The sequence below is a fragment of the Parasteatoda tepidariorum genome, chromosome X2, assembly GCF_043381705.1.
Source record: "Parasteatoda tepidariorum isolate YZ-2023 chromosome X2, CAS_Ptep_4.0, whole genome shotgun sequence".
In the NCBI taxonomy this organism is placed as follows: Eukaryota; Metazoa; Arthropoda; class Arachnida; order Araneae; family Theridiidae; genus Parasteatoda; species Parasteatoda tepidariorum.
The window spans coordinates 19,912,707-19,938,307 of NC_092215.1; the positions used below are offsets into that span (position 1 = coordinate 19,912,707).

Below are 25,601 nucleotides of genomic sequence, written 5' to 3' on the forward strand. Positions count from 1 at the left end.
TTTAACAATAAAAAAATCGGCTCTTTGTAGCGATTCAGAAAACCGGAAAAATCAGTTATCCGGAATAGCGATGGTCCCGTTCGTTCCGGATAATCGGTTCCCTACTGTACTACCACTCAGCCACCGGGCGTCATAAGTGTACAGTATCAGACATATAAAGTATACAAGGTAAAAATCAGATGCAACAAATTTGTATGTTGTTTTCTACACAAGGGGGCATTGCAGTTATTCGCTGATTACATTTTTAAGGCTATTTGGCTAGGTGTGTTTCTACTTTATCACCAAATATCTGCAGCGGATAACTTATTTCCATCGTACTTATGAATTTTATCGGTCCACTATTTATATCTGTGTTTAGAATAAGCTGAATTTTATAAAGAAAACAACTACGTATTGAAATAAATATTAGAAAATCATTGTTGTAAAAAAACTATCATCCGACAATTATTTCTTTGAAATTTAATTCATACTCAACTATTTTGCTAAAATCATGTCAAACCTAACTAATTAATAATAAAGACAGCTAATTAGAAAAAGGAACTTTTCCTACCTTAATGAGAATGGAATATCAAACCAAAGTTTGCGGGGTTTCTACTATATGAACAAATTAAAAGAAGCCAAATGAGTGATTTATTTCCAAATAAAGAAACGCTTTCTTCAATGATGCATTTAATATAAAAAAAAAGACCTTCGTTTCATATTCAATAGAATTGTTCAATAAAATTAATATCTCTGGAAATGCAGATTTGAGTTCATATAATGCATTTTTATGTTGTATGCTACAAACAAAATGAGCTATTTGATAAGATCACCTCACACACTGATGACTGGAAATTAACCTTTTAACTAGAAAAAGATTAGATGAAAGTTTTTGTTCCTGAGAACATATCACTGACAATAAAAATAGTATTAAGTATACAAGATAAAAATAAGACATATCAAATTTATATACGCATGAAATTTTTTAAACATTTAAACACTTTAGGCACTTATTACTAGGGCAAAAATAAAAATATCAATTTGAAATATATTACCGGGCAGTTCTTTAACAAAATCCCAAGCAAATCGCTCAGCGAGAGTTTTACTTTTTGAATAAGTATCAAGCGAAATAGATTCTGTATTTGTCCAATCACCTTCATTGTATACTTTGCCTTCTTCCATTATCATTTCCCCTAAGGTATATTAAGTAATAAATTAGTCCAAAAATATTAAAAATAAATTTAAAAATGTAAGTAATGCTTAAAAATAAAACATACCATGAACAGAAGCAACAGAGCTAGTGAGTACAACTCTTTTTACTGTCCCAGCATCAGCACATGCTTGTAGAACTACTTTAGTACCTTCTACAGCTGGTTTAATAACTTCATCAGGGTTTGCTGGTGATGCGTTTGGGAAAGGTGATGCAGTGTGAATAACGTAAGTACAATCTTTGACAGCCCTAGATAAATAAAACTTTGTCTCAAATCAAAGGTTGAATTTATGATGTCAATAAATAGTTTTTGACATAACACATCAAAAATCAGTCAAAAACCTGAGGCAAGTTTCTTCTTTGCCTTTAGGAACATTTTATCAGAAATTAAATTATGCACAATACTTGCATTATAATTACTACTACAATAGGGACGCCAACTGCTCTGCTTTCCACAAATGATTTTCTGTAGTGGTAGAGAACAAAAATTAAAACTTGGAAATTTTTGCTCAATTTTGATAATACCTTAAAATCTTTACCACAAAATAACACACTAACTTTCAATTCATTTGAATTATTTTTACGTAATTCTGGGCAAAATTATTTTGATTTAAAGTTGCATAACTGAAAATATTATATTAAATCATAAATTTAGCTACCAGTTTGAGTTTAGTTAGTTTGAATCTCTTCAATTATAATTTATATTACATATCTATAAAAAATATCGTCAAAATTATTGTAACTATTAAGTGGTTTTTCTAAAAACGTTTCACTATTAATACTTTTTGATCCATATTATTTACTATATTATTACAACTATTTACTTAATATTACAATTTAATGAGGAAGTTGTTAATTATTATTAATCTAAACATTGATTTTAGTTCCTTTATGCCACTATTTAGACAGATTTTTTAGCTTAAGTAAAACCCCTGAGACAGAATTTTTTCGAGCTATCTGCGACAAAACTCTCTAGCACTACTATCTTTCTGCAAGATACTTTTAATAATAACAAACAGATGTGTAACTAATTTAAAATAACAAAAGTGCTGTGCTTATAAAAAAACTATACAATTTTTTAAATTAAACATGTAACAATTTTTTATTACAATATTATGGGTGATATTTCTCATTTTGTTAGGGGGGGGGAACACACTAATTATTTCCTTCTTTGCATTTTGTAAATAATCATCACAATAAAAAAAAATAATTAAAAATAATGAAATCTGTAGTAGTAATTGCCGAATAAAAGATTGACCATGAAATCACTCGAATCTGCTTCCTCTAAAAGGTGTAACTTAATTGCATGTTTCATTTCGAGATTAGGCTGTTGTAATAAATAATATCGTATGAAAAAGATCGGATTTCAAAACTATAGAGAAATCAATAGCAATAACAGCAGAAAAATAGACAGAATCATTACCTTAAAAAGTAAATACTCAAATGCACGATTAAAATTTTCCATATTGTTTGAAATATATCGGGATATTTAAAAACACGATTCAAATTTTACGTGTAACTTTCTGTAGAAAAGAAAACTAAAATATTTTACTTTTCAAAAGAAAAATCTTTCTGCAAGAACTCTAATGTTCTGCGTCAATATCGCCGTGCTTCTGCCATGGGGAGTAAAAGTAAAGTGGTTGGAAGGACTAGAGTGGTAAAAAGGAACTGAAAAACTTACTCTTTCCATGTTTCTTCTTTTAATAAATCTGCTTCTACCAGTTCAAGAGGAAAACGAGCTTCAGGGCTCAGTTCTTTTAAAGGTTTGATCTTTTTTTCATTATTCAAATCTCGAACAGTTCCTCTAACTTTATGGCCTTCATCTAACAGTAGTTTGATGATGTATGAAGCAACATATCCAGAAGCACCAGTTACAAGTACAACTAGAAATAAAAAAAAGCAGATGTCAAAACCCTGAAAATTTTATAAGCAAAAAATCTACATCAATTTATATATCATACATGTTTAATATTTAACATAACTTTTTAAACCAACATTTATAATTAAATTACTTACTAATGCAGGATATCACACTTTTAGAGCAACTAATTCAAGAAAAAACATAATTCTTACAAGAATCGCAATATTCGATTTTAAAATCGCTTGAATATGAATGGTGATATTGGATTTCAAAAAAGCGAAAATACAATTACAATAATGAATTTTTAATATGAATACGCAAATATGAATCACAGTGGATAATTATTAGATTGCGTGAATGTGAATCTCAATGCATATTTTTTAAATCATCTATAAATGCAAAAATTGATGCTTGACATTACAAACACGTGAATACGAATTGCGGGATTGGATTTTAAACTAGTGTAAACACGAATCGCGATGTTGGATTTAAAAACGTAAATACAAATCGTGATATTGGATTTTTAAATCACGTGAATAGGAATTGAGATGTATGATTTTTAAAACAAGTTAATACAAATAGTGGAATTCTGTGATATTCGCGTAACCTGCTTTAAGTATTTAGACCCAAAAGAATGTTGCAAAAAACGCGGAATACAATCACCACTGTCTGGACACGGCTCAAAATGTGTTTTAAAAAAGTGGGCACAGCTAGAAATGCATGCTTAACCAGGGTTGGGTTTTTGACGTCAAAAAGAGGTTTTTGACATGACAAGGGTATAATACTGGTTTAAACCGTCAAAAATGTCAAAAACTAAAGTTTGCCAAAAAAATATATAAACTTCAAAACTACCAACAGTTGCCATGCATTATATTGAAATTTAATTATACTATAGGTAATCAGCAGGTTTTAAAATATTTTTTAATTAAAATTAAGGTAAAATAACAGATTTAAAATCTCAGAAATTTATATTCAAATGCATGTGCAGAAAAATTTTGCACAAAAATTGTTTAAATATTTATATTTAAAAAAATTTTTTTTTTCTTTTTGATACTTAAGAAAATTAAAAGTTTATTACTATGCATTTTTGACATATAAGGAACATATAACTAATATTTATAAGGAACTTACAAGTTATGTTGTATAAATACAAACTTGATATAAGATACAAGTGTATAAAATTTTTTTTTTAATGTTATACCGAATATCTTTATTATCCAGTATGTTAATTTGAATTTAAAAGTAGTTATATTTATGAATAATGATAAATATAATTCATATTGTTTATTATATTTATTTATAATTATTACACTTATCATTTTAAAACAATTTTTATCTCTTAATTTTTTTTTCTCCACTTGTATTAAGAATACAAATAATGCATATCTTGAAAGCAAGAAGTAATTATTCAACAGCTGAATATTTAGATATTCAACAAAACTATATAGTATTCAGCAAAATGAAATTCACAAGTATTTGGATAAACTAAATTTTCAGCATAGTAAATGAATAGGCTGAATATACTGTAAATCGACACTAACTACTCTGTGTATTTAACAGAAAGCACTTAAATTTGTATTGTCTTATGTTAAAAAGATTATTAAGAAGATTTAAAAGAATATTAAAAAGATTTTTCTTTAAAAGATGTCTAATGTACAAAACTGCTAATGTTTATCTTTAAAAATGTCTAATTTTTAGTATAATCTATACTATACACTAAATTTGGTTATAAATAAATTTCTTAATAATATCACTGCAGATTTTCAATAACACATGAAAATGAATACATAATATTACAAAAGATGTGAGCTTTCAAAAGTACAAGATTTTGGTTACTATTCAAAATATAAGTGTTTCTTCAAAATTTTAAATTTATTTTTTCTAGAACATATTTAGAAACACTATCCTTTATAAAAAATATATAAATTTTATGTATTAATTAAATTTCACATATGAATATAGGTTTTTGACATTTTCCCCAGTGAGGTTTTTGACGTGACGGTTTAAACCATGGTTTAAACTGCCAAAAACTGTCACATGTCAAAAACCTGCCAACCCTGTGCTTAACAAAAAGAGCATAGATTTTTAAGAAAATGTACATAGCATTTGATTCAATATTTTAAACATTTCTTCTGAAAATTTGTCTTTAAGAGAGAAAAAACTATTGAATCTAAATATATTCTTTATGAGATGGCCTCCATTTGCTTAAATCAAAGTATACTTTCAAATTAGTCTTTTAAAAAGGAGTTTGGCCCCTTAATGTCAATTTCTTTTTCTGCATATTTTGCCATAGCTGGGAAAATTTTAAGCAAATATAATTTTTGTACACAATTATAAAAATCCACTCAGAAAATCTCAAAAAACTTAATGAAATTACCAATATTATTAAACCATTATTTAAACTAGTTTGCAATAATAAAATATTTAAATAATTCAGTTAATATTTGACATTTCTCTTATAAAAAGAGTTTCTACCACTTTGGGTAGAAGAAAAATATCTTTAGGTGTATTTTTTTTTTAAATTGTGGTTTGCCATCCTTGTTTGAAATTAACAAATACTTTATAGTATTAATACTTTCTTGGAATTTGATGGAAATTTTATTTGAGTATAAGTGTATTAGTTGAAGTCTTAACATTTCAACTACTAACTCCACAAGCTCTGTCTGAAACTAAGACTATATATATAGATACATATAAATTGGGAAAGACTATGCCTATACAGAAAAAAATGCAGAACATATGACCTGGAGTTAAATAAAATTTGATAGACAAAACATGCTTATCATTACTGTTAAAAATTTTGTTTCATTAAAAAAATTTTATTACTCCTATCAATGCAAATCTATTAAGCAGGTAATTTTTCATACTTTCACATGCTCATTTCAATTCAAGAAAAAAAAATATATATCCTCTTACTTTGAAAAAATTAATGTAAAAAAAGAAGATATTACAAATTTTATTTCAAATATAATTTCAAGACAGATTTGTATACTAATAAAACCTGGGTTCACCATCTACACAAGTTCACACAAAATACCAGAGTAGGATTTTCTTTCAATTCAAGACATTGGTGATTTAAAACATTTGCATTGGTAAATTTCTCGTATTAATTAAAAGTTTGTCAAAAATTGAGAATTCAGACAATTAACTGCCATTGCAAAATATTTTATAGAGCAGTAGACCAGTGTTTCCCAAAGTGTGGTATGCGTACCCTGGGTACAGGAACAGTTTAGTGGGGGTACCTATTCTTATGCGAAATATCTTGCAACAAACGAAGATTTCAAAACATTTTATTTAAAAACAAAGCTAGCCATGGAAATTTACTATTACGTATTTTTCTATTGGCTATTTTTTGCAGAGTTAACAGTTAATAATTAGTGGTGTCAACAGCCAGTTGTGGTTTTAAACTTTTGCGCAAATTTTTTTTTAAAGTAAAAAATGCATTCATTTTTTTTATTAGTGGTACACAGCGCTACAAAAAATTTAGAAAGCATACACAAAAGTCATAAGTTTGGGAAACACTGCAGTAGACTATTAAAAACCAAAGCTTCCAAAAATTTTGCCAACCTTTTAAAAGCCTCACTATGAGAAAGTTGGAACAAAGTGGCAGTTTAATGAACTTTTGAATCATTTACACGTAGTGGTGTGGAAAGCAAAGACATTTTTTTAGAATGATATGAACAAAGATTTACTGGGCTAAAATAAAAGTTTTTTTTTTCAAACACTGAACTTGTTTTTTTTTTTTTTTTTTTGAAGAAGCATATGATTAAATAAGAAATGTGAGGAAATTATTAACAGGGGTCTGTCCAGACATTTTGTGATGGGTCTGGTTTTTGGGAAATTGTGAAAAAATTACTCACATTCTTTCAACCAGGGTCCTGCTTTTATGAATTTGTGCAAATAGGGTTATTGCAAAAACCTTTTCAAGGAGTTTTTAAATTGTAAATAAATACAAGATTATGCTCAGTACTGCAAAATTATAATTAAAAAAAAATTAAATTTTCAAAAATAAACAGCAATTGTCGCTTCTAAATTAGAGATGCAACATACAAATATTTGGTATTTAGCCAATACTGCCGAACACAGAATATTCATTTCGGACGAATAATGGAAGAATCGTCTGACAAAGTTTAGTTCGAAGACAAAACTTAATTTGTTTACATCCATCTTTCTTGTTTTCTGCCCTGGGAAGGGTTTATTCAATTAACAAAACAATAATGAGAAACAAATTTGTGAAGGGTCCATTTTTATGAAAAGATATTTTGTGAAGGGTCCGTTAACGGACTAAAATTTCTTATAAACAGACCCCTGATTAAACAATACGGCGTTTTCCTCCCCTTTCTAAACAAAATTTGATCTATATATATTAGATATTTTTTTTTTTACCTTAAATTTGTAAATATTCTTAATATTTTTTGAAACTTTAACCAATTAAAATAAAATATTCATCCAATAGTTTCTTTTCAAAACAAATGATTAAAAAAATTAAACATTCAGAAGTCATGTTTTTCTACTTAGCTAGTTTATCAATAGGTGTTCAATGCAGAAAAAATATAAGATCAACAATGAGAAAACTGATAAAAATATCTAGTTTCTAACACTCAGAAAATTTAGGAAAGATGAGGTATCTTGTTTCTATCGATAAATAAATCAAGGTGTCCTATTTTAAATGTTTATTAATTTGATAACAGAGCTTCTCAATTATCAGGGATGAGATTGGCCCAAAAGGCAAAAATGCTGAATTCTAAGGAGGGTAAATCTTACGTGATTTATAGCAAAAATATCAGTAACATTCTCATCCAGTTTCGCTGATATTGTAGTGCCGATATATACCAATAATCGTTGATAGAAAAACTGTCACCTTTATAGTAATTAATTCCAGAAAAAAGTTTCTTACTAGAATCGCGATAAAGGATTTCTGAATCTTGAAATCACGTGAATATGAAACTCGATATTGGATTTCAAAAATTTAAAAATACAAATCACGATGCATAGTTTCGAAATCGCGTGAATACGAATCCAAAGCCTATTTTTTAAATCCCGTGTAAATACGAAAATTGATGTTTGATGTTACAACAGCAAAAACGAATCCCAACATCGGATTTTAGACTCTCGTGAATACGAATAGCTACATAGATTTTAAAAACGCGTAAATACAAATCGCGATATTGGATTTTTAAATCTCGTAAATAAGAATCGCAATGTACGATATTGAAATTGCGTGAATAAGAATCCCAAAGCGCAACTTTTAAATCAGGTAAATACGAAAATCGATGTTTGATATGAAATTCAGCGATGTCTGGAGTAAGAAAATACGAGCTATCTAGCGGACGGTAAGAACGCAGAAAATCTTATTATCCGGGCGTAAAAGCGGAGAAAATCGCTAAAATAAGTGAAAATGCGGATGGGTTGGCAGCTACGTAGTTTGAATTTTCTGTTTATCTTTGAAAATCGGAAATAATTTTATTTCAACGACTGAATTTTGAGAAAAGCGGAATATTTACAAAAAAAAAAAAACGAAAATTTTAGAAAATCGGAGTTTTTGATAAAAAGGCTCAAATTCGAGAGACAAAAGCGAAAAAAAGCGGAAAAATCTCATCACTGATAGGGATGAGTTTGGTAAAAGACCAAAAAATCCAAAATGTTATGTGAAAAAACACTTTTTAAATAATTGAAAAAATACCTGAAATTAGAGCAGGAAAAAAGTAAAACGTGTTGTTCAAAATGTGTGAATATGAATCTCAACGTATGATTTTTAAATCACGCGAATGCAAATCTCGACATTTAATTTAAAAAAATGTGCGAATAAAAAAACTATTTTTGATTTTAAAATCGCGTGAATACGAATTCGGATATAATTTTTAAGTCACTTAAATACGAATCATAATCACGGATTTAAAATCGTGTCAATATAAAACGCGATATTTAATATAAAGTCGTAAAAATACGAAACACGATGCGCGATCTTAAATCGCGTAAATAGGACTCTGAATGTTTGATTTAAATCACGTGAATATAATTCAAAATCGCGTCTACATTGGTAAGAAAAGGCGTAAAAATTAATCTTTTCACGGGAATTCGAAAAATACACATTTTTAGAAGAGACGGATTTTTTCATTTTTAGCAATAATAAAAAAATTTCCGCAATGGTGACAAATTTTCCGCGAACGGCATTCTTGTATATTATACAGGTCAGGTGCTGACGTAAAATATTCTTAGTGGTAGATGGATCATAAGTTAGAACCATTTTGTCGTCGGACTAACTATGAGAGGTTTTGGGGTTTTTCCCTCTCCATGTAACACAAACGTGGGTTAGTTTCACTTAAAAGTCCTTAAAGGCTAGTTTGCCCCAATGCTTGATCCAGGAGTTCTCTAGTCTTTTGGGCTGGGTTTAAAGTTACAAGGCTACGGAGTTATACATTGAAAGACGTAAACTCAGAATTGGGAACTGTTCAACACCGTTTATAAAATAAAGTATTTTTTGAATTATCAGAATTTGTATCCATTAATTGCTTGATTGAGAAGAGTAAAAAAAACTACTTTTTACATACATTTCTCAATTTAAAAACGAGGGAAATAAATGTAAAAAAGTATTTTCATCATCTCTTCTTTTTAAACAAAAAATGCAAATTTAACAACTAATCACGTTAAAATAATTTATAATCAGGATGCTGGTAGTTTTAACAAAACGGTAGGTACTTATAAACATTCGCAACATCTACTGTATTATTGACAGATTGGAACACAGCATTTAACAGGCAGCATGCAAGTTAGAATAAATTCGAATACCAGAGGGAGAAATAGTATAGTTACGTTAAAAAATATATGGATTCAGAGCACGCGATATAATCATTCCAATAAGAGCATGCAAATAAGAAAAACCATCGCGTGCAGACAGCCACGTGTTTCAGAAAAGAATATGGGTCAAAAGTTCTGATGGCGATGTACTTCAAAAGAAAACTCAAACTTCATATTTTGAAATTCCTAGATGTATTTTTTATATAAGAGGCTAAAATTTGCCAATAGAAACAAAAGCAGTTAACCTTCTAACTACAAGACGAGTTCATTAAACCCTAAAGCGAATTTTTAAGCAGAAAAAGTTAGTAAAATCTTTACAATGCAACATTCCTAATTCAATCTTGATTCTTAAGATGCCTCCCCTCCCCCTGCCGCGACCATACTCAATTGTCAGAGGGGTGAAGTAAAAGGGAATCTTAATAATCTTAAACATGTAACAAGCAAGGTCTTTCAATCAGAAAGAAAAAGATACAACTGGTGTTATTCTAGAATTTCAACAGAATCTGAGTTTGAAATCAAATAATACCAACTCCTAATTCTGCTATCACATATTCAGTAAAGTAATTTAATATATATTATTCGATAGTCCGGCTTTAAATTTTTATTTTTACGTGATTTAGGTTAAAATAATTATTTAATTACATCCGAATCTGTTTTTGTCAGATTAAATAAAATTTAAAAAAAGTAGCAGATTGGTTATATAAAAATTAATAACTGCATTATTTCATTGCTTTAAATTCTCGAGAAAAAAAATCCTTAGACGTTTTAAAGTTCAGTTATTTTTCCTCATCTCATAAAACGTAAACTATTTCTCACTCTTTTTTTTTTTTCTCTTCAAGATATTGGTCTGTCTCTGTTGACTGACACACTATCTTTGAAAGTTAGAGAAAATCTCATAAAACGTAAATTATTTCTCACTCTTTTTTTCAAGATATTGGTTTGCCGCTGTCGACTGATACACTATCTTTGAAAGTTAGAGAAAACGAAACTTCAGTCGAACTCGCTTACGAGGGCGAAGAGACCGCAATATTTGCTCGTAAAAAATAAAATCAAATCAGGAATTCATATATATTAACTAAATTAAAAATATAATTATTTTTTTATTTCAGTACAACACAAAAGAAGTTAGCTTTGAATTGTCTTAATGTCTCATGGTTGTGTAATTGTTCTACGGATAATTCGGACTCGTAGCCCGAAACACAGACATCAAAATGGAATTAGTCAACACGAAAAATTCATCTAGCCGAAACAGGAATTTTTCTAGGAAAGAACTTGCTGAGCGGGAGAAGTAATATTAAATAAAGCGTTTATGAATCACAAAAAAAGTATAGCTCGTTAAAATATAGATTTGCTTGTTAAAAGCGAGCTATGCTCCAAAACCTAACAGTGCATTAAGTATTTTCGAATAATTTAAGTACTAAACTAAAAATACAACAAAATGGTAAACTTTAAAAGAGCTTTTGTTCTATCTAGATTCAATAACAATAAAATACTCATAATAAATTTAAATCATAATAGCAGTTGTATGTAAACTAATATATGATTTAAAAGTTTAAGCATTTCCATTTCGATTAAATATAGAATTGAACAGCAAAAGCGCCGAAAGCGGTTGTACAGCATTAATTTTGAATTTGGATAGGGACGCCGCGAATATTATGTTCTGATGAATGATGAAGCTGCACTTGTAACATGAGACAGGGATTGGCAAGTTTTTGACATTTTACCCGTTTTAAGAGCCCTGGCAAAAAGCACTTTGACATTTCTTGAGTATTGTCAAAAACCCAATATTTTGATGTAGAAAATAATTATTAGCTGTTATAAATATGTAGTAATTATAAATAGTACATATAATATTACAAGTAATTTAAATCATTGACATTAAACTCCCTTTCTGTTTTGACAATTACTGTCAAAAATCCAAAATTTTGGTGCAGAAAATCATAATCTATTATAAATATTAAATAAAAATATGGTAAATTGTAATTTATCCAATTTGATAATTTTGTTCATGATAGAATTTGGATCAGATTTTAACAATTTATGACAGGATTTTGACGTCAAAAAACCAACTCTGCTCTGTGATCACGTTTTCTTGGATATAGCACTTAGAAAATTATTTTAAACCAAGAAAAGCAAGCATTATTTATCAAAAAGATAAGCCGCTTATAACAACCTTCATTTTTTTTCCATTAAAAAATCACCTTTAAAAATAAAATACGAAAACTATTGCCACATTTACTTTATCTAGGATTAGCAAAAGATTTGCATCTACTAAATATATTAAACTACTTTCAAGTTCATAATTTTATAAAACCTCATCAGTCTAATTGCTTTTTATAACCGAAGAGCAATCACTTAATCAACACGCAATTATTAAAAACCAAACCAAAAACTTCGGGCTTATAAGCAAATTTGTGAGATTGACATTTTTTTTTTCGTTTTTTTTTACCCATACTTTATAGTTGGGCAAGTCAATGATAAACTTTGATATGTGATTACATTCAAGCAGGGATTAAAACATTTTTGATTTTTGTGTTATTTTAAAAATTGTACATTTTGGGCAAAAAATGCCAGTATATCTTATAATTAACAACGTAATTATTTAAAAAATATTATTTAATTGATTATTGTAATTAGTATTTAATTGCGTAAATTTAAAAAAATTGTAAAAAGTAATTATTTAAAACAATTATATAAATAAGGATAACAGATTTAAAATGAGAATTTTCAAAATTGTAAATTGGGCTACATTATCAGGGTGCGTAGACAAATTATTCAACAAAAAATAAGCACCTTTTAAGCACTCAAAAAATATTTTTAAGCACTTTAAAAAAATATAACTATGCAGGGTTGGAAAGTTTTTGACAATTGACGGTTTTATCTTGTTTTAACCGTCGAGTAAAAAAAAAAAAAAAACTTTTGGCATTTTTTTGACAACTGTCAAAAATCATGAAATTTAGAATAGTGTAAAACGAATGGCGTTTTCATACTTTACGGACCGACAATAAGCCGAAATAGATAGGGGTTGAATTAATTGTGAAACGTTAAACAGAACAATGTGAACTGCGTCTTTTAGCATAATTCGAAGCGAAAATCAACATAGTAAAGGAAAAATTTCATTTTGAAAAAAGGAAAATTAAGCACTTTTTTAAAATACTCAATGAAAAAAGCACCTTTAAGGGCTTTTAGAAAACGAAAATAAGCACCTTCAGAAAAACGCTACGCACCCTGATTATCTGAAAAAAATATGTATTAACATTATGAATAGAAACGTGCTTTGGATACTTAAGATTTCCAAATTTAGCTAATAGTAGACAATGTTAGAATCGATATATCGATTACTATCACACAAACTAACACTTTCTTTTGGCTTTTGAAACGAACGCTTAGTTAATGGAATAACAAATAACCCAGTCTAGGACAAGATTAATTAACCTAGAAACCTACATTTCGGATTTGCTTGGAATGGTACTAGGGAATCCGAACTGTTTAGCTAGAAAAAGAGAATATATATATTCCCTTAGACAAATTTGTGAGAAAAAAAAGCCGCTTTAAACCAGATATAAAACTATTTCTAATACTAGCATTGGTCAAAAATTGTGGGATTGAAACTGAATTTTGCAAACTAGCAAAAAGTTTTCTAGAAAAAGTCATTAAAAAATCAAAACTACGATAAAACGTAGTATAATGCTAAACAATATTTAAGTAAAAAATATGAGGACTAAAACATTATCAGGGGTCTGTCCAGACATTCTGTGTAAGGTCCGTTTTTCGTGAAATTGTGAAAAAATTACTCACATTCTTTCAACCAGGGTCCGCTTTTATGAATTTGTTCAAATAGGGTTCGTTATTGCAAAAAAAAAAAACTTTTTTCAAGGAGTTTTTAAATTGTAAAAGACATACAAGATTATGCTCAACACTGTAAAATTATAATTAAAAAATTAAATTTAAAAAAATAAACAACAATTGCTGCATCCAATATAGAGATGCAACATACAAATATTTGGTATTTAGCCTATACTGCTGAACACAGAATATTCATTTCGGACGAATAATGGAAGAATCGTCTGCCGAAGACAAAACTTAATTCGTTTACATCCACCTTTCCTGTTTTCTGCCCTGGAAAGGGTTTATTCGATTAACAAAATAATAATGAAGATAAATAAATTTGTGAAGGGTCCGATTAAAAGAAAAATCATTTTGTGAAGGGCCCGTTTTTAAGTTAAAATATTTTGTGAAGGGTCCGTTTTTATGAAAAAATATTTTGTGAAGGGTCCGTTAACGGACCCAAATTTCTTTTAAACAGACCCCTGTCAATGAAATAGAAATTTAGAGTCGCAACTTTAAGAATGAATATATTTAAAACTAAAATTTATTTCAACAAAATCAATGATTAAAATAATCGGGTTAGTAAACTTAAAAAAATAAATAATGGAGTTATTTAAATCATGCTAACCCTGGTTACTTTTTATGAACAAAATAGCATGCCGGGTAAGAATTTGTCCACGACTATGGATAATCAAGTTCTCTTGCACTAGAAAACGATTACGCATTCTATTTAACGATAACAGGAAACAATACTAAGTATCTGTATTTACAGTTAAAAAAGGAAACCACATTATTTTTTTCCTTGAATAGTGTTATAAATTATAAATAGCACTTAGTCTAAAACATAAATTTTCTACTTAAAATGTGCTTTTCTTTCCACGAATATTTTTTTCCGTTTGTATATTTTGACACGTTTTGTTGGGTGCATTTTTTTTTCCGTGTTATCATTAAAATTGGCATAAATAACGATAAAGAAATATTTCAATGTATTCCTCGGATAAAGTTTTTTTAAAAATACGATAATTTATTAAAGATAGGTTTTGGATGAGACTTACGTCCTTTCTATGAATAGAATGATTGTTTTCTATCTACCTTTTCAAGGACATCTCTGCTTTAGAAGTTATTAAAGATAATTTGAGACGGAAGTTATTTACATTTACAGAATTGTTTTCTACCATTAACGAATATGCGTGACGAGTTTATTTTTATCCGAAAATTTAAGCTAACTACTTAAAACATTATCGTAGGATGCTTGGATTCATCCACCTTAATTATCCAAGATAATTAAGAGTTTCCTTTCATTATTATTTTAGAAATATATTTTCTATATTCAAGGGTCTGTTTAGACGAAATTTGGGTCCGTTAACGGACCCTTCACAAAATATCTTTTCATAAAAATGAACCCTTCACAAAATATCTTTTCATAAAAGCGGACCCTTCACAAAATATTTTATATTTTAATCGGGCCCTTCACAAATTTGTTTATCTCCATTATTGTTTTGTTAATTGATTAAATCCTTTCCAGGAAGGGGGGGGGAGGTGAAAGACAGATGTAAAGCAGCTAAATTTTGTCTTCGGCAGACGCTTCTTCCTTTATTCGTCCGAAATGAATATTCTGCGTTCAGCAGTATATGCTGAATATCAAACATTTGTATGTTGCATCGCTAATTTAGTAGCTGCAATTGCTGTTTATTTTTTTAAATTCAATTTGTTTAATTATAATTTTACAGAGTTGAGCATAATCTTGTATGTCTTTACAATTTAATAACTCCTTGAAAAAGTTTTTTTTTTTTTTTTGCCATAACGGACCCTATTTGCACAAATTCATAAAAGCGGACCCTGGTTGACAGAATGTAACTCAACGTTTATTTTATATCCATAAATTACGAGTAATTTTTTCACAATTTTACAAAAACAGACCTTTCACAAAATGTCCGGACAGACCCCTGATATTCTTTTTTAATAAAATAAAAAATATTCAAACTTTAAACATATAAAAGAACGTTAGCCAACCAAAACGCATACCAAATCAAGATACTGGTAGTATTTGAATATTTGAACAAAGGATTAAATTTTAAAAATTTGACAGTGAATAATAATAAAAAGAAAAATACGCATTTTGGTAAAATTTAGACCATGTTAGACCGAAATCTGTTGTCTCCATAATTTGTAATAAAACCAGCGTTAAGATGTAGTCCTCCAACATCGAAAATAGTTTTCGGTAAATTTAAAACTCATACAATTCCTTAAATACGAACATACTTTTCCTAAGAAATAAAATAAATAGCATTTAAAATGTTAACTATATTTAATATCTCAAAATAAGATGCACAAATCATTGCGAATATAGCATAAATTTTTTAAATAGGATTTAAAGTAAGTTAATTTCATTGGCACAAAAAGCCAGATTACATTGCTAAGACTGAATGGTGCAACTCTTGCAAGTGTCTAGTTCGGGCAACCTATCTGCCGGTAAATTTGAAATATCTAAATTGGCTGCAAGCAGGAAAAAATGAAGGAATCACCGTTAAATCTAAGAAATTCGATCGTTTCTGTGATTCCAATTTCTAACATTTAAAAAAAAAAAAATTTTCGGAAAATTTTAAAACATCTTTTCATAATTTTGCGAAAATAGGATATGGTTCCAAAGCGATTTTGTAAAAAATCACAAAAACCAGTAGTCAGTCTAAACCTTTATAAAAGGCCCTGATTTTGTGAAAACTTCTATTATATTTGGAATCTAAAATTATGGCGGAAGCTAGCTCTTTAAGACAGGATATGAATGTGTGAAAATAAATTAGTTTTTATGGGGAAAAACACACTTAATTAACATAAATAAAGAATAAAATAAACGTTTTCAAAGAAGCTGTATTTTAAAATAAGGAATTACAGATGTCATCATTTTTAGAGACATAAGTGACAGTTCCATTTTTAAAATATAAAGAGTCAGTTTTCACGATAAATTCGTAAAGGGACCTTTTATGTTAATGGACCAAAATTAAAAAAAAAAGACCAGGTTAGATTTCTAGTTTCAAAAATGTTTCCATTTTGATATATTTTTCTAAAACATAGGTATTCGACAGGTTAAAAGGCACAGGAATCGGAAATCCATAAGCTTTGCCACTTCGCGTAGAAAGCTAGTAATCGCAATTTGTTTATAGTCAAAAACGCGTACAAGATAGCGCATGCTAGGTAGCGTGACACCAAGAAATATTTCTTAGCAGCCAGCCTTAAAATGAAGGCATAAACTATAACTGTAAAACAAAAAGGAAAATGGAGTATACAAACTAAGATTACTAGGAGCATATATGTCATAAAACCCCTATTAAGAAAAAATATCCTGAGTATGTAAGAAACTAGAGGAGATAAGGGTACCTCCCTGAGGGTCATGAAAGCTAAAACCAGTATTTATTTGAATAAAAAAAAATAACAAATTTCAATTAGAGGTTCGTCAGCTTTCATTACAATCTACTCAACCAAATTCTACTAAAATAAAAAGGAAAAAAACTATCAATTACAGCATTAATTATTTAGTTTTAAATTGCTTTCTGGAAAGAACACAAAGTCAGGATTATACCAGAGAGAATTTTTATCGAATCGTCAATAACGTTTTTTATTTTACCTAAAAAAAAAATCCGAATTCGGCGATAAACAAATATAAAGATTAGGGAGGTCGAAGAACAGGCATGTAGCAAATAATGAAATGGTATGTTTTCTAAGATCAATAGAAACTTTGGAATAGCAGTCATTTAAAAAATTTTTTTTATGAAAAGGTCTAGTTTCAGTGAAATTGGGAAAAATCTACACATAAATTTGGGGGGAAAGGTTTAGTTTTTGAGAAAAGAAAAAAAAATAGAATTGTCTGTTTAGTTCTTTTATGATAAATGTTCAAAATTATCTGAATCTAAGGTCAGTGTAGAATGTCTTTTTTTCTTTTTAGAATCCTGCTTCATGAACATTTGAAAGCAAAGTCCCGTTTTTGTAAAATATACAAATACCATACTTTTCTAAGATTTGCTTTTAAATCATGAATTAATGACGCCATTTGTGGGAAGGGTCCATTTTTAAAATATAAAATATTGTGAAAAATCCATTTTTTAAAGCATAAAATACTGTTATGGGCCAGTTTTTAAGGTAAAGAATTTTGTGAAGGATCCGTTATTACGATAAATGAATTTGTGAAGGATTAGTAAAAAATCCAAAATTTGTTTTTTTAGAGTGTTTTAGAATCTTTTTATAGCGTTTTAACATCCTTAATAACGTCTTAAAATCCTTGAAAGCGTCTTAAAATCCTTAAATGCGTTTTAAAATCCTTGAAAGCGTTTTAAAATCCTTGAAAGCGTTTTAAAATCCTTGAAAGCGTTTTAAAATCCAATATTCTCGAAGATGTAAATTAAGAAGTTTATGACCGTTGCAGTTCGTAAAAAATAAAAAGCTGAAAAAATACAATTTAAAAGAATGGAATTAACTCAAAAGTTGAAAAGATATCGTGCAAATATCCTACATAATCCTCAAGACCCAACATACCAACTTTCAACGAGGAAATTCAGAACTATATACTCTCACGTGTCCCATTTAGGACAGATTTGTAAATAAAAACCCAGTTCCGCGAATGCCTATTAACTCTTAAAATAAGTGTGTAAGAAAATTATAAAAAATGGGAATTAAAAGGCCTTATGCTCTATAATAGAGAGTTAAATACGAGAACAAAAAAAATGAGTCATTTCTCCGGTCTAAAAATACGCTATTATATTACCCAAACAAACTTTATTAGCTTTTAGAAATTGAATTTGTCAGCTTCCTGGAACGCTGATTAAAACTAATGATGCAGCCGATAAAACTTAGCTTCGTTGTACTTAGAGTAAATATTTTCTTGTTGAGTCACTCTTATCAAAACAATAGCTTTGGGATCATAATTTTTACTCTTATTTTCTAGAATATAGAGCGATCAAACGGCAAAATTTGGTGTCAAAATTCTGTTATATGGACACTTCTTAAAAGGTGGGAACAATAACTATAACAGCAGCTAATTTTGAATTATATTGATATTTACGTTGATATTTATTTTCATATAATTTCTCATGCAGTATACCTTTCCATTTAAATAAAATTATAACTTTTTTTCCTTAGAATTTTATGTTAAAAAATGAATTCAAGAGAAAAAATACCGACTTTGAGTTGCAAAAAAAAAAAAAAAAATTTATGATAATAAATAAATAGGCTTTTGGGTTCCAACAATAAGTTTATTTTCATCAATTGACAATAGCTAATCCTTCGTGCAGGGGTCTGTCCAGACATTTTGTAAAAGGTCTGTTTTTGTAAAATTCTGAAAAAATTACTCGCAATTTTGTGAATATAAAATAAACGCTAAGTCACATTCTTTCAACGAGGGTCCGCTTTTGGGAATTTGTGCAAATAGGGTCCGTTGTTGCAAAAAAACTTTTTCAAGGAGTTTTTAAATTGTAAAGACGTACAAGATTATGCTCAACACTGTAAATTTATAATTAAAAAAATTAAATTTTAAAAAATAAACAGCAATTGCTGCTACTATTTTAGAGATGCAACATACAAATATTTGGTATTTAGCCTATACTGCTGAACGCAGAATATTCATTTCGGACGAATAAAGGAAGGAGCTTCTGCCGAAAACAAAACTTAGTTCGTTTGCATTTGTCTTTCTACCCCTTCTTGAGAAGGATTTTATTCCATTAAAAAAAAATAATGAAGATAAGTTAAAATATTTTGTGAAGGGTCCGTTTTTATGAAAAGATATTTTGTGAAGGGACCCAAATTTCTACTAAACAGACCCCTGGTTATGAACACTTTAAAAGGTGGGAACAATAACTATAACAGCAGCTAATTTTGAATTATATTGATATATACGTTATATGAAAATAAATATTAATTTCTCATGAAGTATACCTTTCCATTTAAATAAAATTATCACTATAATAGCTTTTTTTTCTTAGAATTTTAGGACAAATCACGTTAAAGATTACGTTAAAAAATGAATTCAAGAGAAAAATAACGACCTTGAGTTGCAATATATATATATATATATATAATAGGCNAGTCTAAATACTAGAAAATCAATCATTTTTTGTGTGTATATATATATATATATATATATAATTATGATAATAAATAAATAGGCTTTTGGGTTCCAACAATAAGTTTATTTTCATTATAATGAATATGCTTTAGCGAAAAAAAATAAAAAATTTTCGGTTGCGCCACAGTGAGTCGGGGCCAATCTTAGGGATCCCGGGGGCCTCTAATATAGAATGAATATAGAAATATTTATATGATTTAAAGCTGTCAAGATCTTTTTTTCAATAACCACCTTTTCTTTTAGATCACAAATACTTTTTAAAATTTAAAACTAATAAGATTGAGGGTGATATTAGTTTTTTTAAAAAAAATTGTTTTATGAATATACAGAATTTAATCTGGATATGTTTTTAAAATGACAAAACTGTCAAATAAGTTTTCCCTCAGCCAACAAGTTAATTAAACGATTAATATAAGTTACTTTTTTAAGTTGTACACAAATTTCCATGAGTACTACCAATAATCTCTAATGTAGTTCCAAGATACAAAAGGTCACTTCCACACTATGTCGCATATAGTATTAAGTAATGATGCATAACAAGGAAAGATATGTCGACCTTGGCAGAGGGGAAAAAAACTGTGTCATACATTTATTCTTAAATCTTAATCTATTCATAACTAAAGAAAAATAGATCTACTTTTTGACAAATACTATTTACCCAGACATAAAATCATTTTTTTCCTCCTTTTAAAAATAGTTTTCAAAAGAATTTTCAACTGTAGAAAGGAAAACTACAAGTCTAAATAATTTACACAGAGAATAACCATGAATTTTTTTTAAAAAATTATATTTAGTTAATCAAGCTTCTAAATAAAAATTTAAAAGAAAGTTGTAGAATTAGTTTTTGTAGCCTTATACGAGTTTAGTACACTTTTTTTAGAAAAGAACTTATAGGGGTCAATCCAGGATTCCCTACCAGGATTACTTAACTTACAGCGTGCTAGTCAAGTCTTAAGTGTTTCTGTAAATAACTCGCAAACATTTCATTTGCAAGAATACAAAATTAAGTATGTTAATTCTACCATTAAGAGTAATGGGGATTTATGAAAATTGCTTTAGTTAAGAATTTAATTAGGAACCATTTTAAAAGAATTTTTGATTTCTTTTAAAGTGATTTGGTTTTACAAAGGGAAATTGAAACTGTACTTAAGAAATTAATTATTATAATTTTTAAAAGACTATATTGCTCAAATGATAATATAAAGTTTTTAGAAAGTTATGTAATTAGGTTGAATGACCATTTTGATAGTTTTAAATAATATTGATTTTTTAAAAAAATTTCTTTAAGTCAAATTATTTTATCTCATCATACAATTTAAGATAACTTTCTTTTCACACCGATTATGAAGTTAATTTTATTTCATATAAATATAGAAGTTTTTATTGATATTCTAAGAATTAAATTTTATCTAGTTTTGTCTTATCAGTTGCTTCCTATGATTGTTATCACACACAAGAAACAATCTAGCATATCACAAATAAATTCTGAAAATGTTAAACACCTAGAATTTATCATTTATATCTATAAATTTACACTAGAATGCAAAACAATAATTTTGAAATAATTAAGTTTATATCATTTATAATTTAGGTTGGAAGGTTTTCAATAACAGACGTTGATAGCTTAAACTGACAAGAAAAACTGTTGGTCATTATCTTATCAGCTCTTATCAATTATCACTAAAATACAAAGTAGGAAAATATTTAGAATAATTATGTTAACAATACTTGTAGTAAAAGTTGACATGTTTATCATAAAAGATTTTAGAAACTTAAGGTGTCAAATGAATAGTTAACAGTCAAATGAGATCAGAAAGGATATGAAATCAAGAGTTTTGCCTCAGAATAAAAAAAGGGCAGGGCACATTCATTTCAAAAAGGGCACTTTGAGTTTTGAAAGGGCAGTTACTTAAAACTATAAAAATTTCTGAATTTTATCCTCAACAATTTTTAAATTACCCTAATACACTACTTTAGGTGTTTATTTCAAAAGTAATTCTCTTTCAATCAAAATAATTTAAAATTTTGTAGTTTATAAAAATAAATAAAGGTATGTTAAAAGTTATTTTCTGTGCAGATTTTTTTTCTTCAAAATACAAAACTAAGAAAATGAATAATTGATAAACAACTTGAAAGCTTTTTTCTACAATTTAAACTAAAAATAAGATAAACATCACTTAGAAAATTTAGTAATATCCCTCATTCCGAAAAAGATACTTATAAAAATTAAAGCAGTTGAGAATAATCTTGACAAAGTAAATATTTGTAATAGTAAATAAAATTAAAACTATGAGCATACATAATTTTACCAGTGTGTCATTATCTAAGCAGTGAATTGTTTTCAAAATGAAATATGAATAAAAAGGTAGTGTTTAAAGGGTGGTGGTTTACTTTTACAAAAAAGATCATGAGGCCGAATTTCCTAGGATCAAATGGTAAGCAAGACAGGCTGTTCTTCAAAAAATGCTTAGGGAGAACACTGATGAAATTATATTTCAACGAAATATTTATGTAATAGTTTCCAATAAGAGGTTTGTCAAGAAAAACATCCAAAATATTTTACAAAATATCTATTTTTAAAATACTACAGACAGAACATTTTTAAAATTACATTTACATATTTTTTGAAAATCAGTTTATTTTAGCATGTACATATTTTAATTGATTACAACTTTACAGCCCTTTTTTAAATAGTTCCATTGTAATTTTTAATAAAATCTGAATAGAAATATATAAAAAAGAATCATTTTAACATTTCCAGTTCTTATAAATTACACCAATACATGTTTAATAAACTGAAGTTTGAGTATTTTTTTTAAATTCATGCTTCTATCTTATCAGTTTACTTAATTTATATTTAATGTTTATGGCTTTTAAGACCTTTTCTATTAATGAAGCCGAAGAGAAATTGAAATTGAAGTAATAAACTTATGATCGGCTTAATAAAATTGTGTTAAAAAAAATTCGACAAATTTGAACTCCTTGCCTTCTTTATGCTCTACTCCTTTTAACGGTTAACATCTATTTTTCTTTATTTGTTGTTAACTGTCCCTCCCTTTTAATCTCAAACTACTTATCTTAAAATCCACATTTTGGCAACTCAATAAATATAAATGCCTTTAAAATAAGAAAAATAATTTTATATCTTGTACTAAAATATCTGCTATGTATAAAGGCACTTTAGAGTTAAACTGTGAAAAAACTTTACATTTTGGCAAAAAAGAATGTGCTTAGTTATTTTAACGATTATTAAGAGTGAAAATTTTTGAAGTTAAAAATAATGTTGCAAAAGCTAGTATGAAATAATTTAGCTACCACTTATTTTGGATGTAAGCAAAGGGGACTTTTAAACAAATTTATGATATTTATAGCTTATTCATTCAACGTAATAAGTTAAATTCATTACTTAAAAATACACACAAAAAAATAAAGAGAAATTCAGAATTAAATATTACAGAAATTGTACCTACTAAAATTCAGCAAATAATGTACGCAAAAAACATAACTGTTTACATTATCATAATTGAAAAGTATATAAGTAGCAGCTCCATAGAAGAGAAAATTATAAACCTTAATATTTAAATAATAAATATTAAAGAATGGTAGGTATAAAGTTACATCAGACGGATTACTTACAGATTAAGTTTATATCAAAACATTAAAGTGCAAGGCTACATGAGGCTATAATCAGGCTACATTATAGCGGTGCATAAGACAGTCGTTCCCACAATTAGTTCCAGGGTACCTATGGGTTCTGAAATCTAAGACTTTAATTGACCAATTACAGCTCTTTTAAAGCTGTAATTATATTTATATCTCCTCCACAATCAATTATTTCTTTCAAAATTTAGTTATTTTCATTAAATTATTCAAGTAAAATGCTAGAGAAAAAAAGACAATATATTGAATAAAAATATGCATTAATGAAAAAATTGCATTTATATTTGCAATTAAATTTTTTTCAATCCTAAATAAAACTAAATTCCATAATAACTAAATATGTTTGACTTTTTTAAAAACTTATTACAGTTCTCTTTTCACCAGTTTTTATTTCAACATAAGCCATAATCCAGCTTATTTTGTTTATTTTCAACTTATGCCTACACTTAAACAAATTTCCACAGTAGACTAAATGCTATTCCAGATCAGTGGATGAAACTGTCAAAAACAGGGTAAATCTAGCTTTAAATCTGGTATTGATAAACAATGAAAAAACTTGATTCTTTACACTTTCAAAATAATTAAGAAGTCTTTCTTTAGTTAACAGTGAATAATTAGTTGAATTATTGATTATAATACTTAGTTGAAATGAATTGATAAAATCGATCATTAAGAGTAGAAGGTTCTAGGTCTAAAGAAATTGGAAACTGTTGGTCTGAACTAATAGCATGCATAGGGACTTACAAGACCAGAAAGCCTGGATGACATTCATTTTTAGATGGAAATTATGAAAATAATTTTTTTAAATGCGATCAGAACTTTTGTAAAATTTCCACTTCTTACTTTTTTACAACTTGTAAAGTTTTTATTATAGTAGAACAGTCAGTAGTTTTAAATCAGAACAGCTGAGTTACAGATAAAATATTAATTTTAAATTTATGCTATTAATAAAAATATGCATTTTTTACACAGTATTCATTTTAAACTGATAAGTGCAAATCACTACAATTATTTAAGCCGGGATAAACGAAATTCTTTACAAACAATGAGCTCAATATTTATAGAAACATTGTCAGCATTCAATACAATTTTGTTTTATGAAGTTCAGCCTATGGAATCATCACCATTAAATCTGTAAGCAATAAGCGGAAATTGTCAAGCAATTTTCAAAATAACAACTGCGATTTGAAGATTAAAGAAAGTAGCAAAAAACGCAAATGAGGGGAAAAAAAGTTAAAGAATTTCCAAAAATTGAAAATTTTTCACACCTTATGAAACTTCTTAAGTTTTACATAAAACAGCTTTAATTCAAAATTTAACGCTAATTCTGCTTAATTACAGATGTAGAAAAATAAAAAGGATTTATATTAAGTTAAATATTTTATTCGACATGTTTAGAAGGTAAACATCTGCAGGTGTGACATATTTCCGTCTTGTCAAAAGTAAATAGTATTTCGAAAAATGCTTGACAGCTTTAAGTGACAGCTAAGCCGGCCGGTTTTAGTAAACCGAAAGAAATGTTACTGAAACAGTTTCTTACTTGCAGAATCACCTCCTGAAGCCATTTGGAATAAATGTTCTTAAAATAAGAGACGTCTTCCGCTAAACTTCACGATAAAATTACAAGTTAAAACTGAAGTCAAAATTGATAGTTTGTTTATCCTAATGACTTAGCTTACGGTATAATGACGTCGCAAATATTTCTGACGCCCTCGCGAGGAACGCATAAATTTCAGAAGTTGCCAGTTATCAAAACCTAAAGAGAGCAGTCACAGTTTAAGCAGCGGTAGCCGAGAAAAAATATTGAAAAATTGAGAACAGAAATTTTGTAAGGGTCATTTTCACTGTATCTCATTCGCGCAGCACGCATTCGTGATTAGTTCCAAACACGAAAATAAGTTTATTAGCTAAAAAATGTTTTATGAATCATGAAAAACTTTAACCACTCAGACATTAGAGGTAAGACAGGTTTTATTCAAGAGTCGATAGTTAATTCCTCACGTAGACGGCTGGGGCTGAACGTCTGATCACATTGCATGTGATTGCCCTAGACGCTCGTGCCAGTGTTAAGTAACAGCATGTAAGGCGAACTGCTCGCGCATATCGCATGGGAGAATTGCACTGACATGCAAACACATATGGATGGTGTTTTC

At 28.3% G+C, this 25,601-nt stretch overlaps 1 protein-coding gene across 1 annotated transcript in view; it reads right to left on the minus strand.

Moving 5' to 3' along the window:
* The window catches only part of LOC107445841 (uncharacterized), a 34,686-nt gene extending 9,488 nt beyond the window's left edge, over positions 1-25,198 (minus strand). The window contains exons 1-4 of the mRNA XM_016060331.3: positions 24,989-25,198; positions 2,871-3,072; positions 1,257-1,438; positions 1,035-1,172 (exon numbers count right to left, since the gene is read on the minus strand). Coding sequence (XP_015915817.1) covers positions 1,035-1,172; positions 1,257-1,438; positions 2,871-3,072; positions 24,989-25,013 — 547 coding nt within the window. The 5' untranslated portion in view covers positions 25,014-25,198. The remainder of the gene's footprint in view (positions 1-1,034; positions 1,173-1,256; positions 1,439-2,870; positions 3,073-24,988) is intronic.
* Between the last annotated feature and the right edge of the window lie 403 nt (positions 25,199-25,601).